Below are 15,185 nucleotides of genomic sequence, written 5' to 3'. Positions count from 1 at the left end.
AGAGAGGTGTGAATGAGCACAAATATCACAAGTGCACTACCATATGTGAAAACAACACAAATTAACACATCCTTAGCTCAAGACATGTACCGTAGTGATAAAAGTGAACTGTACATAAGAACCTGGAAGAAATAATGTGAATAGATGGTAAAAAATATATATATATAACTTATATGAAAACCGGCATAACAATAATCAATAAATGAAGAACGCAAAAGTGATATATACCAATGTGAGACTAAAAATAAAGGTCACAAAAGAATATAAATAAATAGTGGACGAAAGATAAGCACAAAAAAAACACATCATAAAATTGGCATAAATATTGCCACAAAATGTGAATAAACACAAAGGATGGTGTAATAGTCCACGATACACTAATACATGTAAAGTCCAATATTTAACTTCCCAAATAAACCTGATGGGTGATAGTGATCAACTTGACAAGAGATCCACCACCGGCTAAATTGCCTCCTTACCTCCAAGCTGCGACCCCTAGGGGCCAACGCACTTCCAAGGCACTCAACACCAAACAGATCAGCATCCCATGGGGGCCTTACGCACTAATCAAGGAACCATCAACAGTGGTGGTATCCCCCTCATGGAAAAAATGTACCACACAGCCACTCAAACGATCCCAAAAGAGGAGAAAAGGAGCACTTCCACAGTGCAGTAATTAATATAATTTATTGAGCAGCATATTGCCAAATGCCCACTTACATCAAATAAAAGGTATAAAGAGCTCAGAACAGCATTTAACAGTCTGGGTGTACTTGCATGGATGTAGCAAGATGGCAGCTGCCGTCCATGCCGAATGTCCACGCCACCACGTTTCTGTCCTACGCAATGTGTCACGACCCTGAAGAAGTCACATGTGCGGTGCATTTTTTTCCGTGAGGGGATACCACCACTGTTGTTGGTTCCTGGATTAGTGCGTAAGGCCACCATGGGATGCTGATCTGTTTGGCGTTGAGCGCCTTGGAAGTGAGTTGGCCCCTAGGGCCAACTCACTTTTATCACTACGGTGCATGTCTTGAGCTGAGGACATGTCCATTTGTGTTTTTCACATATGGTAGTGCACTTGTGATATTTGTGCTCATTCACACCTCTCTGGCACTATTTATGCTATGTTTATTTCCTTGTTTATGTTTCACTTATCATCTATTTACATTCTTCCCTGATATTCATGTCATCCACATTTAATTTTGCACTGGTATATATCACTTTTGGGCTCTTTCTGTATTGATTATTGTTATACCAGTTTATTATTATTTTTATTTACATATATTTTTACCACTTTATTCATATATACAGTTCACTTTTAGTACTATGGCACATGTCTTGAGTTGAGGACGTGTTTCTATGTGTTTTCACATATGTTAGTACACTTGTGGTATTTGTGCTGTTTAAGTTGTGGTTCACATGTGTTACAGTCTCTGTAGGTTTTCCATTTTTCCCACCTTTCTTAGTTCATTTAGATTCCATAGCGCAGCATTCCCCCCCCCACCCCCCTTTTGTACCATGATAGGTTGCCACCTGTGCAATATGTGCAATAAGTCCATCTGTGAAATTTCCTTGCTACTAAATATTCCATGCTCAACTGTTATTATAACAAAGTGGAAGCAACTGGGAACAACAGTAATTCAGTTACGAAGTGGTGTCCATGTAAAATAAAATGTAGAGCGGGGTCAGCACATACTGAAGCGCACAGTGTGCAGAAGTCACCAATTGTCTGCAGAAGCAATAGCCAAAGACCTCCAAACTTCATGTGGCCTTCAGATTAGCACAATAGCAGTGCATAGAGAGCTTAATGGAATGGGTTTCCATGTCTGAGTAGCTGCATCCAAGTCTTACCTCACCAAATGCAATCCAAAGCATCGGATGCAGTGGTGTAAAGCACGCTACAACTGGACTCTAGAGCAGTGGAGATGTGTTCTCTGGAGTGATGAATCATGCTTCTCTGGCAATCCGATGGACGTGTCTGGGTTTGGTGGTTGCCAGGAGAATGGTACTTGCCTGACTGCATTGTGCCAAGTGTAAAGTTTGGTGGAGGGGGATTATGGTGTGGGGTTGTTTTTCAGGGGTTGGGCTTGACCCCTTAGTTCCAGTGAAGGAAACTCTTAAGGCGTTAGCATACCAAGACATTTTGGACAATTTCATGCTCCCAACTTTGTAGAAACAGTTTGGGGATGGCCCCTTCCTGTTCCAACATGACTGCGCACCAGTGTACAAAGCATGGTCCATAAAAATTTGGATGAGAGTTTGGGGTGGAGAAACGTGAATGGCCTGCACAGAGTCCTGACCTCAACCCGACAGAACATCTTTGGGATGAATTAGAGCAGAGACTGCAAGTCAGGCCTTCTCATCCGACAGTAAGACCGTACCTTTTATTTGCCCTGACCAGCACTACAACTATCACTACTGTAATTAGCAATACCAAGCAGATTTATCCATTGCTGGCTATGTGGACATGAATGTTTTAGCTCCCTGGATGAACTAGCACAAAAGGTGAGCTTGGAAATTCCATGTATAGCCATTGATCCTGTTCAATTGCTGGATGGACATTGAGGCTGAGTTATTGTGCCCTCTACTTCAATGTGGACTGGCTACGGACTTACAGACTAATCTGTACAGCCATTGTTGTGTTACTAAATGGGCAATTTGTTATCTCAACGTTGGCGGATTTACCTTACATCAGCCAAGCTGGTGCTATCCATATGATTATATACTCCCAGGTCAAACAGTGACTCTATACCAGGTCGAACTGAATTAGGATTACCAGCTATACTACAGATGTGCAACATGGCAACTACTATCTCTCCAGCAATTTTTTGGTCCCCCTCTAGTTCCCATTCTTGGACTACTGCCGGTGACCTTGGGACCGCTCCTGATATCTCCTGTGGTATTCATCACGCAGGGGGACAGCTCTCCCTATTTAGCATCATCATTACAACCACCTACTGCCAATGCGCCCTGGTATGTATGTATATATATATATATGTATATATATATATATACAGAATCTCACAGAAGTGAGTCCACCCCTCACATTTTTGTAAATATTTTATTATATCTTTTCATGTGACAACACTGCAGAAATGACACTTTGCTGCAATGTAAAGTAGTGAGTGTACAGTGTGTATAACAGTGTAAATTTGCTGTCTCCTCAAACTAACGCAACACACAGCCATTATGTCTAAACCGCTGGCAACAAAAGTGAGTACACCCCTAAGTGAAAATGTCCAAATTGGGCCCAATTAGTTATTTTCCCTCCCCGGTGTCATGTGACTCGTTAGTGTTACAAGGTCTGAGATGTGAATGGGGAGCAGGTATGCTAAATTTGGTGTTATCGCTGTCACTATCTCATACTGGTCACTGGAAGTTCAACATGGCACCTCATGGCAAAAAAAACTCTGAGGATCTGAAGTCAGAATTGTTGCTCTACATAAAGATGGCCTAGGCCGGGTGTCGGCAACCCGCGGCTCCAGAGCCGCATGCGGCTCTTTTTCATCTTTGCTGCGGCTCCGGAGCACACTGCCCACCAGGTGACAGGCAATAGGGTTTCAGTGGTCGGCAAGCCGCGGATCGCAAGCCACATGCGGCTCTGCTGTGTGCCGGGCGCCCGCTCCCCTCCCTCCTCTCGGGCGGCCGCCTCAAAAGTCAGGACTCTTTTAATCCGGCCCGCGAAGCGTGGAACATTAGCTGTCAGGATGTAGGCGGGGCAGCCAGGATGTAGGCGGGGCAGCGTGACGAACTCCTCTCACAGTCCGCCCTGAAGACCGGAACACAGCACGGGAACACAGCGAGAGGAACGCGCGGAGCAAAGGTAAGTGAATTGAGACAATATGGGGAATTAATTACTATAGGGGGGATGAATTACTATGGGGGATGAATTACTATGGGGGATGAATTATTATATGGAGGATTAATTACTATGGGGGATGAATTACTATGGAGGATGAATTACTATGGGGGATGAATTACTATGGGGGATGAATTACTATGGAGGATGAATTACTATATGGGGGATGAATTACTATGGAGGATGAATTACTATATGGAGGATGAATTACTATATGGAGGATGAATTACTATATGGAGGATGAATTACTATATGGGGGATGAATTACTATGGAGGATGAGTTACTATGGGGGATGAATTACTATGGGGGATGAATTACTATGGAGGATGAATTACTATATGGAGGATGAATTACTATATGGGGGATGAATTACTATATGGGGGATGAATTACTATGGAGGATGAATTACTATGGAGGATGAATTACTATGGAGGATGAATTACTATGGAGGATGAATTACTATATGGGGGATGAATTACTATGGAGGATGAATTACTATATGGGGAATTAATTACTATAGGGGGGATGAATTACTATGGGGGATGAATTACTATGGGGGATGAATTACTATGGGGGATGAATTATTATATGGAGGATTAATTACTATGGGGGATGAATTACTATGGAGGATGAATTACTATGGGGGATGAATTACTATATGGGGGATGAATTACTATGGAGGATGAATTACTATATGGAGGATGAATTACTATATGGAGGATGAATTACTATATGGGGGATGAATTACTATGGAGGATGAATTACTATATGGAGGATGAATTACTATATGGGGGATGAATTACTATATGGGGGATGAATTACTATGGAGGATGAATTACTATGGAGGATGAATTACTATATGGGGGATGAATTACTATAGGGGGGATGAATTACTATATGGGGGATGAATTACTATATGGGGGATGAATTACTATGTGGGGGATGAATTACTATATGGGGGATGAATTACTATATGGGGGATGAATTACTATGGGGGATGAATTACTATGTGGGGGATGAATTACTATAGGGGGGATGAATTACTATATGGGGGATGAATTACTATAGGGGGGATGAATTACTATGGGGGATGAAGCTAACTGCACGATCCTGTATATAGCATTAAGGTAAGAAACAATATATGCAGTGTCGGATTTGTTTTAAATGTTGCAATGGTTTTGCGGCTCCCAGTCTTTTTTTTCCCTTCGGAAACGGGTCCAAGTGGCTCTTTATGTCTTAAAAGTTGCAGACCCCTGGCCTAGGCTATAAGAAGATTGCCAAGACCCTAAAACTGAGCTGTAGCACGGTGGCCAAGAGCATACAGTGGTTTAACAGGACAAGTTCCACTCAGAACAGGCCTCGCCATGGTTGACCAATGAAGTTGAGTGCACATGCTCAGCATCATATCCAGAGGCTGTCTTTGGGAAATAGACGTATGAATGCTGCCAGGATTGCTACAGAGGTTAAAGGGGTGGATGGCCAGCCTATCAGTGCTCAGACCATACATGGCACACTACATCAAATTGGTCTGCATGGCTGTTGTCCCAGAAGGAAGCCTCTTCTAAAGATGATGCACAAGAAAGCCTGCAAACAGTTTGCTGAAGACAAGCAGAATAAGGACATGGATTACTGGAACCATGTCCTGTGGTCTGATGAGACCAATATAAACTTATTTGGTTCAGATGGTGTCAAGAGTGTGTGGGGGCAACCAGGTGAGGAGTACAAAGACAAGTGTGTCTTGCCTACAGTCAAGCATGGTGGTGGGAGTGTCATGGTCTGAGGCTGCATGAGTGCTGTCGCCACTGGGGAGCTACAGTTCATTGAGGGAATCATGAATGTCAACATGTACTGTGACATACTGAAGCAGAGCATGATTCCCCCCCCCCTTCAGAGACTGGGCCGCAGAGCAGTATTCCAACATGATAACGACCCCAAACACACCTCCAAGATAACCACTGCCTTGCTAAAGAAACTGAGGATAAAGGTGATGGATTGGCCAAGCATCTCTCCAGACCTAAACCCTATTGAGCATCTGTGGGGCATGCTCAAACGGAAGGCGGAGGAGCGCAAGGTCTCTAACATCCACCAGCTCCGTAATGTTGTCATGGAGGAGTAGAAGAGGACTCCAGTGGCAACCTGTGAAGCTCTGGTGAACTCCATGCCCAAGAGGGTTAAGGCAGTGCTGGAAAATTATAGCGGCCACACAAAATATTGATACTTTGGGCCCAATTTGGACATTTTCACTTAGGGGTGTACTCACATTTGTTGCCAGCGGTTTAGACATTAATGGCTGTGTGTTGAGTTATTTTGAGGGGACAGCAAATTTACACTGTTATACAAGCTGTACACTCACTACTTTACATTGTAGCAATGTGTCATTTATTCAGTGTTGTCACATGAAAGGAGAGAATAAAATATTTACAAAAAATGTAAGTGGTGTACTCCCTTCTGTGAGATACTGTATATACATTGTATACGACATGCGGTCATCCTCAGATTGATATTGTTTGTATGTGTATGTATACACTGTGGGTATTGAGCACTGTGCATCACTACTTTTTATGCATTGCAATTTTTTCTGCTATGAATAAGTAATAAATCTTTTCTACTACAATTCCTGATACAGGCCTTGTTTGTCGGATTAATCACTTGGCTCATATAGGGGGCTTTACCCTTAGTGTGCGACTTTGTTTTTTCTGCTTTGATTACAGTTTAGACGGAAACACTAATAGTAATAAGGCAGTCAGGGTTTTGATTATTCCCTCCTTTTTTGTATAGTTCTTTATTAAATGAACCCCACTATCTCAAATGTCTCTAGTGACCTGTATATTAAACCCTCACCTCCCTTATCCTGCCCATCTGAACATTAACCCCTTCATCACCATCCTGTCACTGTATGTGACCAATACAATAACCCCTTCTCTGCCTCTTTCCTGTTTGTATGACCTGTACATTAAAGCAGAACTAAACCCATCGATTATGACCCCATTCATGACTTTACAGCAAAACTGCATGGCAAGTCATAACCAATGTTTTCCAATGATAACCAATCATATATGTGCGACTTAAATTTGAAGCAAATTCAAAGTAGTTCTGCACTACTTTGGTCTGACTTACAACTCATACAACTTGAGGGCCATAGACTTCAATGTTAACCCTCAAAAGTTGCATGAAAGTCATACCTGAATGTTTTACATGCAACAGTGGTGCAACAGTGGGTCAAACTTTGCAGAGGGACAAGTTACATCCAAGTCACACCCATCCAAAGTTGCACTTTAAAGTCACACAACTTTGGAGTTGTACAAGTGTGAATGCAGCCTTAATGGTTTCAAAAAACAGTTCTATCCCCCGCATGCTGGCAATGCTAACTGCCACATATGCTTCTGATGTTAACCAAATAGTCAACCCATCAAATGGTATCATAACTGATCACAAGTGCAGAACCATGGCAGTTGAAGATCAAACAGAGGCTAAAATGACAACTTTCTTGGCTGAAAAAGATAGCAGGGTTTAGTTCCGCTTTAATGTATCTAGTGCGCCATTCTTAAACTCGGTGTTTAACTACATGCCGCCCAGCCACTGTACATATACGGCATAGGGCGGCACTCGCAGGCAAAACCACGTTTTAAAACGTGTGTTTTGTAAACAAATAGGGGGCGCGCCGCCGCCCTATTTGTCCCGCGGATCACCGCCGCAGATGTCAGTCGCCAGGTCACAGCCGCTCCTTAGCGGCTATGTCCCGGCGATCGGCGGCAAACAGTGACAGACAGCACAGCTGCAGTAGCTGTGCTGTCTGTCACTTCCCTGTCAGCTCGAGGATGAGCTGATCGAGGAACAGTTTCTCTTTCTCAATCAGCCTTGTCCCGCCCAGTACACACCCCCGCCCCCTAGTAAAACACTCCCCTCACTCCTATAACCCTTCCCTGCAAAATAAAGTTAACCCCTTCCTCCCCATTGCCATTAGTACAGTGTCAGTTTTTTTTTTTGCACTGATCACTGTATTAGTGTTTTTGGGGATGTCAGTGACCCCAAGTCAGTACCCCCCAATGTTAGAATGTCCGCCGCAGTCCCGCAGTTCCGCCATAAGTCCCTGGTAGCTGCCATAAGTCCCTGATCGCCACCATAATTCGCTGATCACCGCCATTATTAGTATAAAAAAAAAACTAAAAATCCCAGTATCTTTCCCGCCATTTGTAAACGCTATAACTTTCACGTAAACCAATTAATTTACACGTATTGGGTTTTTTTTTTAGCAAAGACATGTCGCAGAATGCATTTTGGCAGAAATTTATGACTAAATTTGATTTTTGCATTTTTTTTTACTGGACATGTTTTATAGCAAAAAGTCCAAAATATTGTTTTTTTTTTCCTCAAAGATGTCAGCCTTTTTTTTATAGCACAAAAAATAAAAACCGCACAGGCAATCAAATACCACCGAAAGAAAGCTCAATTTGTGGGGGAAAAAAAGGATGTAAATTTCATTTATGTACCGTATTGCATGACCGCGCAATTGTCCGTTAAACTAGAGCAGTGCTGTATAGCAGAAAAATGGCGTAAATTGCAGTATTTATACCATAGTTTGTAGATGCTATAACTTCCACACAAAGCAATCAATATACACTTAATGGGATTTTTTTTACCAAAAACATGTAGCAGAATACATTTTGGCCTAAATTTATAACCAACTCTGAGTTTACTATATATTTTTTATAGCTGAAAATAAAAAATATTGTTTTTCTTCAAAATTTTTGGCCTTTTTTTGTTTATAGTGTGAAAAATAAAAAGCGCACAGGTGATCAAATTACACCGAAAGAAAGCTCTATTTGTGTGAAAAAAAGGACATAAATTTCGTTTGGGTGCAGCATTGCATGACCGCGCAATTATCAGTTGAATTAGTGCAGCGCCGAGTAGCAAAAAGAGGCCTGGTCATTAAGGGGGGTAACAACCTCAGTATCGGCATGTTTCTTCATTTCCAAAAAATTGTGGCAAAAAATTAGAACACCATGTGAAGTCTACTTTCCAAAAAATTGTAATTTCTGGGGTTTTCGTACTGTCCTGGCATTTTTACTTTAACAGAAAGTAAGGGAATAAGTATTTTTTCAAATGTTTTGGTCTTTTTTCCTTCTTATAGTAAAAAAACTAACATCGAGAGCTCAATCAGTCTAAAAAATTATCTAAACCTGATATAGATACAGTGTTGCTTGACAGAGTAATTGTTGATCAAACTATCACAGAGTTGAAATGGTAAGGAATAGGGTATTACAGGCTGGTACTCAAGTGGTAAAGTGGAGCTCCACCTAGAAGGGGAAGTTCTGCTTTAAGGACTGCTCCCCTGCTCCCCATTAAGGATTGGCACCTTTGAGGGGCGGGGGGTAGCGGGTACCCAAATTTGACAGGTACCCATCCCTGTAGCAAACTTGCTCATCAGAGTTGGACGCGGAGTTCCCCTTTTTTATTAGAAGTATGCCTCAATCCTTTATTCTCCTTTCCCCTCCCTTCCTGAGAGGCACAGTGACAGATGTGTGTGTGTGTTAAAAATGTCACTGGCAGGCTGGAGCAGCAGGGGGCCCAGAACTACAAAGCCCCCCCATGGAGGCAGAGCCTCTCCGTCTAAGACCCATGTAAACTCACACCTCCTAACCAAGATAAGAAAGTTCTTTTCCCGGACTTGAAAGAAGTTGGAACCTCATAAACCTTACCAGCCAGGTGACAGAAAGTAAATGAACATTCCTCAGGTCAGCTGTCACCTATGTTTCATATCATGCATTATGAAACTGTCAGTTTTAATGCAGAGCCCATCCGAGGATCCCGCCCAAAACAGGGTATTGGCCAGTATTCAGAGCCCCCCCCCTGCAGGGGGACTTTAAAAGACAGGCTGGCAAGCCTAAAAAGCAAGAAAAAGACATCTCCTAATTTTAACATCGTAACAGCAGGAGATCAAAGACCCTTTCCGCTCTGCAACTTGGATCTGCTTACCTTAAGGCTTAACATGGCAAGTAACTTAACCTTTTAACTTCTTCCTGTTATCTCTTTGCTGTGCTGGGCTGTTTCCTATTTTTTATATATAAATATATATCTTAGTTACCGTATTTTTCGCTCCATAAGACGCACCTGACCATAAGACGCACCTAGGTTTTAGAGGCGAAAAACAAGAAAAAAAAATATTCTGAACCAATGGACTGCGGACATAGTACAGGAGATGACCAGAGACTGCGGACACAGTACAGGGGATGACCGGAGACTGCGGACACAGTACAGGGGATGACCGGAGACTGCGGACACAGTACAGGGGATGACCGGAGACTGCGGACACAGTACAGGAGATGACCAGAGACTGCGGACACAGTACAGGAGATGACCAGAGACTGCGGACACAGTACAGGAGATGACCAGAGACTGCGGACACAGTACAGGAGATGACCAGAGACTGCGGACACAGTACAGGAGATGACCAGAGACTGCGGACATAGTACAGGGAAAATACCAGGGACACAGTACAGATGACCAGTGCAGGGAATGACCAGAGACTGCAGACAGTGCAGGGAATGACCAGAGACTGCAGACAGTGCAGGGAATGACCAGAGACTGCAGACAGTGCAGGGGATGACCAGAGACTGCAGACAGTGCAGGGGATGACCAGAGACTGCAGACAGTGCAGGGGATGACCAGAGACTGCAGACAGTGCAGGGGATGACCAGAGACTGCAGACAGTGCAGGGGATGACCAGAGACTGCAGACAGTGCAGGGGATGACCAGAGACTGCAGACAGTGCAGGGGATGACCAGAGACTGCAGACAGTGCAGGGGATGACCAGAGACTGCAGACAGTGCAGGGGATGACCAGAGACTGCAGACAGTGCAGGGGATGACCAGAGACTGCAGACAGTGCAGGGGATGACCAGAGACTGCAGACAGTGCAGGGGATGACCAGAGACTGCAGACAGTGCAGGGGATGATCAGAGACTGCAGACAGTGCAGGGGATGACCAGAGACTGCAGACAGTGCAGGGGATGACCAGAGACTACTGTCTGCAGTCTCTGGTCATCTCCTTTACTGTGTGCAGTCTCTGGTCATCCCCTGCACTGTCTGCAGTCTCTGGTCATCCCCTGCACTGTCTGCAGTCTCTGGTCATCTCCTTTACTGTCTGCAAAGGAGATGACCAGAGACTGCTGACCTTTGGGAAGGGAAGGGGAGCGGGTACCTGAATTTGACAGCTACCCGCTCCCACTTTCACGGAGTTGTCCTTCACTCTTCTTCCCGCGCCGGCTTCTATGACAGCCGGGTGCCCACTGCGCATGCGCGAGAAGCGCTGCACTTTGTGAATGGCCCGGCGCCTTCTGGGACCTGTCATGTGTCCCAGAAGACACCGGATCATTCACAAAGCAAAGCGCATGCGGAGTGGGCACCCGGCTGTCACAGAAGCCAGCGCAGGAAGACTGTACAGCGCTGGAGCGAGGAACAGGTAAGGCCCTGCAAGAGAGAACAGCTGAGCGGCCGGCCCGGTATTCTGACATGGTGGCGGCAGAAGTACCGGACCGGCCGCTTTATATTCGCTCCATAAGACGCACTGACATTTTCCCCCCTTTTTTGGGAGGAAAAAAGTGCGTCTTATGGAGCGAAAAATACGGTACATCTTTTTTTTTGTAAATATTTTATTGCACCTGTTTGACTCTTTTAGTAATAAATCTTTCTCTCTGAAAGTGTTAAACTGTCTCTAAAGCGCTTAATTGCAATTTACGAATCCCTGCCTTCTGAAGAGACGCTACTGTGTTTGTTCAATTCTCTGCCCAATCGGCCTGCGGTGACCGTATTGGACAGGCGACTTTTCAACCATTACAGTGTATATTTGATAAAGAGTTTCCCCTTTCTCTGTACAAAAAGTGGTGGTGGCAGTGAAGGGTTAGTTGCGTAATTAACCCGACCCAGTAACAAGCGCATTCAGGCTGCTGGTGCGTCGATTGCGTTCCATTAGCTGGACAATCGTTGTGCAGGGCGCAGCTGAGTGTGGCATTGTTACGCACATCACATCGCGGTTTTAGATCAGCCGGTCCTTTGGTCACGAGTTCGGTGAGAAGGTCTGGGGTCTGACGCCGCAGGCATGACGTATTATTGTTGGTCGCGTTCGTGCGATTGTCGCATGTTGAGGGTGGCGATCGGGCGACCGTGACAATCCCCACTTCCGGTCCGATCGCCTACGTGATCGGAAGCGGAGGATGTCCTCTCTCCCTGTAGTCTTTTGGGACATGTGACAGCAGAGCAATACAAAGCAGTGTGCTTACAGTGTAAAGCTCTTCAGCTCTGTGTATACAAAGGAGCATGGGGGAGCTCTTGTCCATAATGAGCATGGTATTGACACAGCTCCAGATGATTCACATTGGCTCACAACTGATATGATCCAAAAATATTTAGACAGAATAAAGGTGAATAAAGCACCTGGACCGGATGGCATACATCCATGGGTCCTTAAAGAATTGATCTCTGTCATTTCAAAGCCATTGTTTCTCATTATTAGGGTCTTTTTAATGACTGGCATAGTACCACTGGATTGGCGTAAGACCAATGTGGTGCCAATATTTAAAAAGGGGTCAAAATATTTACCAAGTAATTATAGATTCGTTAGTTTAACTTCTATAGTTGGAAAGTTACGGGAGAGTTTAATAAAAGACCACATAGATGCGTTCTTGCTGGAAAAAAATATTTTAAGCAACAGACAGCATGGATTCATGAAAGACAGCAGTTGTCAAACAAATCTGATTTCTTTTTATGAGGAGGTGAGCAAATCCTTGGACAGAGGAGTGGCGGTGGACGTGGTATACTTGGATTTTGCAAAAGCATTTGACACAGTTCCCCACACACAGCTAATGTGTAAGGTCTACGGGCTTGGAAAAATCTGTATGTAAATGAAAAGAAAACTGTAAGAGGATAGTGGTTAATTATTCATACTCGCATGGTCTGGGGTTATTCAGTGGTGTACCCCAAGGTTCAGTGTTGTAATTGGGCAATTATGTGGCAAATGAGGTCTAACATGCTGAGAGGCATTATTTTTATCGTAATTGTACTGTCTGCCTTTTATGTTGTAAAGCGCAGTATAAACTGTTGGCGCTATATAAATCCGGTATAATAATAATAATGTATATTCCCCTAAATCTCTGATCCTATGGTTTCTACTGTGGCTATCAAGGAAGAAAGTGATGATACTGGCAGTACTACCTTTCTGGCCAAGCAGGCTGTGGTTCACACTGCTATCTCTTCTTGCAATGGAAGAACCCCTGAATCTTCCAGTAATTCCAGAAACTTCGGGTTTGAGAGTTTGGAAGTTGAACCATGCAGACTAAAGAACCTAGAGTGTTCTCACAGTATATTAAGTAGTGAAAAAAAAAATTCCAGTATCTACACCGCCATTTGTAAATGCTATAACTTTCATGGAAACCAATTAATTTACACGTATTGGGATTTTTTTTTAGCAAAGACATGTAGCAGAATACATTTTGTCCTAAATGTATAACGAAATTTGATTTTTTACATTTTTTTTACTGGATATGTTTTATAGCAAAAAGTCAAAAATATGACTTTTTTTTCAAAATTGTCGATCTTTTTTGTTTATAGTGCAAAAAATGAAAAAGGTAGAGGAGATGAAAAGAGAGCTCCAGGGGCGGACTGACAACTCATGGGGCCCCCGGGCAATAGGGGATCATGGGGCCCGTGTCCTTGCTCAAACTCAAAAAAGCTTATAAAAAAGGTACCAGGGGCATCTCATGGGGCCTCCTACTGACCCAGGGCCCTTGGGCAGTGCCCGAGTTTCCAAATGGTCAGTCCGCCCCTGGAGAGCTCTATTTGTGTGAAAAAAAGGACATAAATTTCATTTGGGTGCAGCATTGCATGACCGTGCAATTGTCAGTTACAGTAACACAGCGCCGTATCCAAAAAAATGACCTGCTCAGGAAGGGCAGTAAATCCTCTGGAGAGCAAGTGGTTATACAAAAACTGCCCCACTAGTCTTCCATTTCTATAATTATTCCCCCAAAAAATATCTTTCCGTTGTGACTAAAATCTATTTATGTATTTGTGTTCATATAGCATTTAACATTGGTGTCAGCAGTTAACAAAGCTATAAAGGATGACAGAGCCCCCACCTGAAGACTTAGGTCTGTACGGTCTTGTCTGCGCCTCTCCTATTGGCCTGTCTGTTGGATGACACAAGTCTCTGTGCACACAGACACACAGCACCCTCCCACGCACTGCTCCATTCATAAAAGCCAGAGCAGTGCGCAGTGCCTGCTATACACAAACATACCTCAACAGGACTGCAATAGACAGCATCAGCCACACACACACACAGAGGAGGATGAGAAAACCACTCAGGGGAGACGCAAGAAAATTAGACTTGCATTAGACACACGCAGAGTACATGCTTACCAACCTAACAAAAACAAAAGAAAAGTGAACAGTTTAGGTGAAGTAGAAGTAGGAAGTGCTGTTTGTGTGATCTTTGTTTGCGCTCACTTCTTTGTTGCTTTTTATGCATGTGATTTGCACTCCGATCAATCTGTAATCTCTATCACTAAATACACATAATCATTTTAGCATTTCTAATTTGCAAATGATCCAATTCTAGTACACATCTATTTGCTGCAATTTGACTCATACTCAGTGTTGTACTAAAGCCTTGCTAGGTCATTCGTGTTTATTGCACGCGTGTAGAAATAGCTTGCATAATGGTGGTACGTGTATTTTTAGTGGGTAAACATTGCACTTGGAAATTTAAGTAGATTAATCTAGCTGTGTGACTTCATAGTAAGGGTTGTAGCACAACTGGACATTCGTAGGTTAATATAGATGGACCATTGATGTAACATCTGCGTCGCATCAGTGTGCAAAGGATACGGTCGTTTAATGCGTTAGGACAGGATGGTGGTCGTTGGCGTGATCGTCCTTCTCGTCCTTCTCGTGGCAGTAACAGGTAAGACGGAGTTTTATTCTAAGTTGGGTATGGGGATTTCACGGTACCTGCTTGCTGTCTCTTGCTCTCCCTCCATCCCCTCCTCCTCTTCTGACCCCACTCTCTAGTTCCTGTATCCAGACTCTGTTGCTGTTGCCACGGAAACGCAAACACGTCATTCATGCAGAATCTAATAAGTTAAAGTCCATTTTTTTTATTGCATGCGTTATGTTATTTAGCTGCGTTGTCTTGTGTGTAGCTTCTGTCAGCACGGGCGATCAAGCTCCATGGAAACCTAAGGTGGCTTTTGTAGAAGTCTTCTATTTTGATGTCAAAATCTAATTGACATTGTGAATACCAAGGACATGTGATAAGTTTGTCCCA

The 15,185-nt window shown here is 43.6% G+C and overlaps 1 protein-coding gene across 1 annotated transcript in view; it reads left to right on the top strand.

Moving 5' to 3' along the window:
* Positions 1-14,118: 14,118 nt before the first annotated feature.
* Positions 14,119-15,185, top strand: part of LOC149456453 (neural proliferation differentiation and control protein 1-like) — a 34,736-nt gene continuing 33,669 nt past the window's right edge. The window contains exon 1 of the mRNA XM_089684878.1: positions 14,119-14,822. Within this exon, the coding sequence (XP_089541004.1) occupies positions 14,771-14,822 (52 nt within the window). The 5' untranslated portion in view covers positions 14,119-14,770. The remainder of the gene's footprint in view (positions 14,823-15,185) is intronic.

Source organism: Staurois parvus, unplaced genomic scaffold (assembly GCF_062004578.1).
Source record: "Staurois parvus isolate SC_StPar_1 unplaced genomic scaffold, SC_StPar_1.0 ptg000361l, whole genome shotgun sequence".
Lineage (NCBI taxonomy): Eukaryota > Metazoa > Chordata > Amphibia > Anura > Ranidae > Staurois > Staurois parvus.
This window is presented reverse-complemented; position numbering and strand designations above follow the sequence as displayed.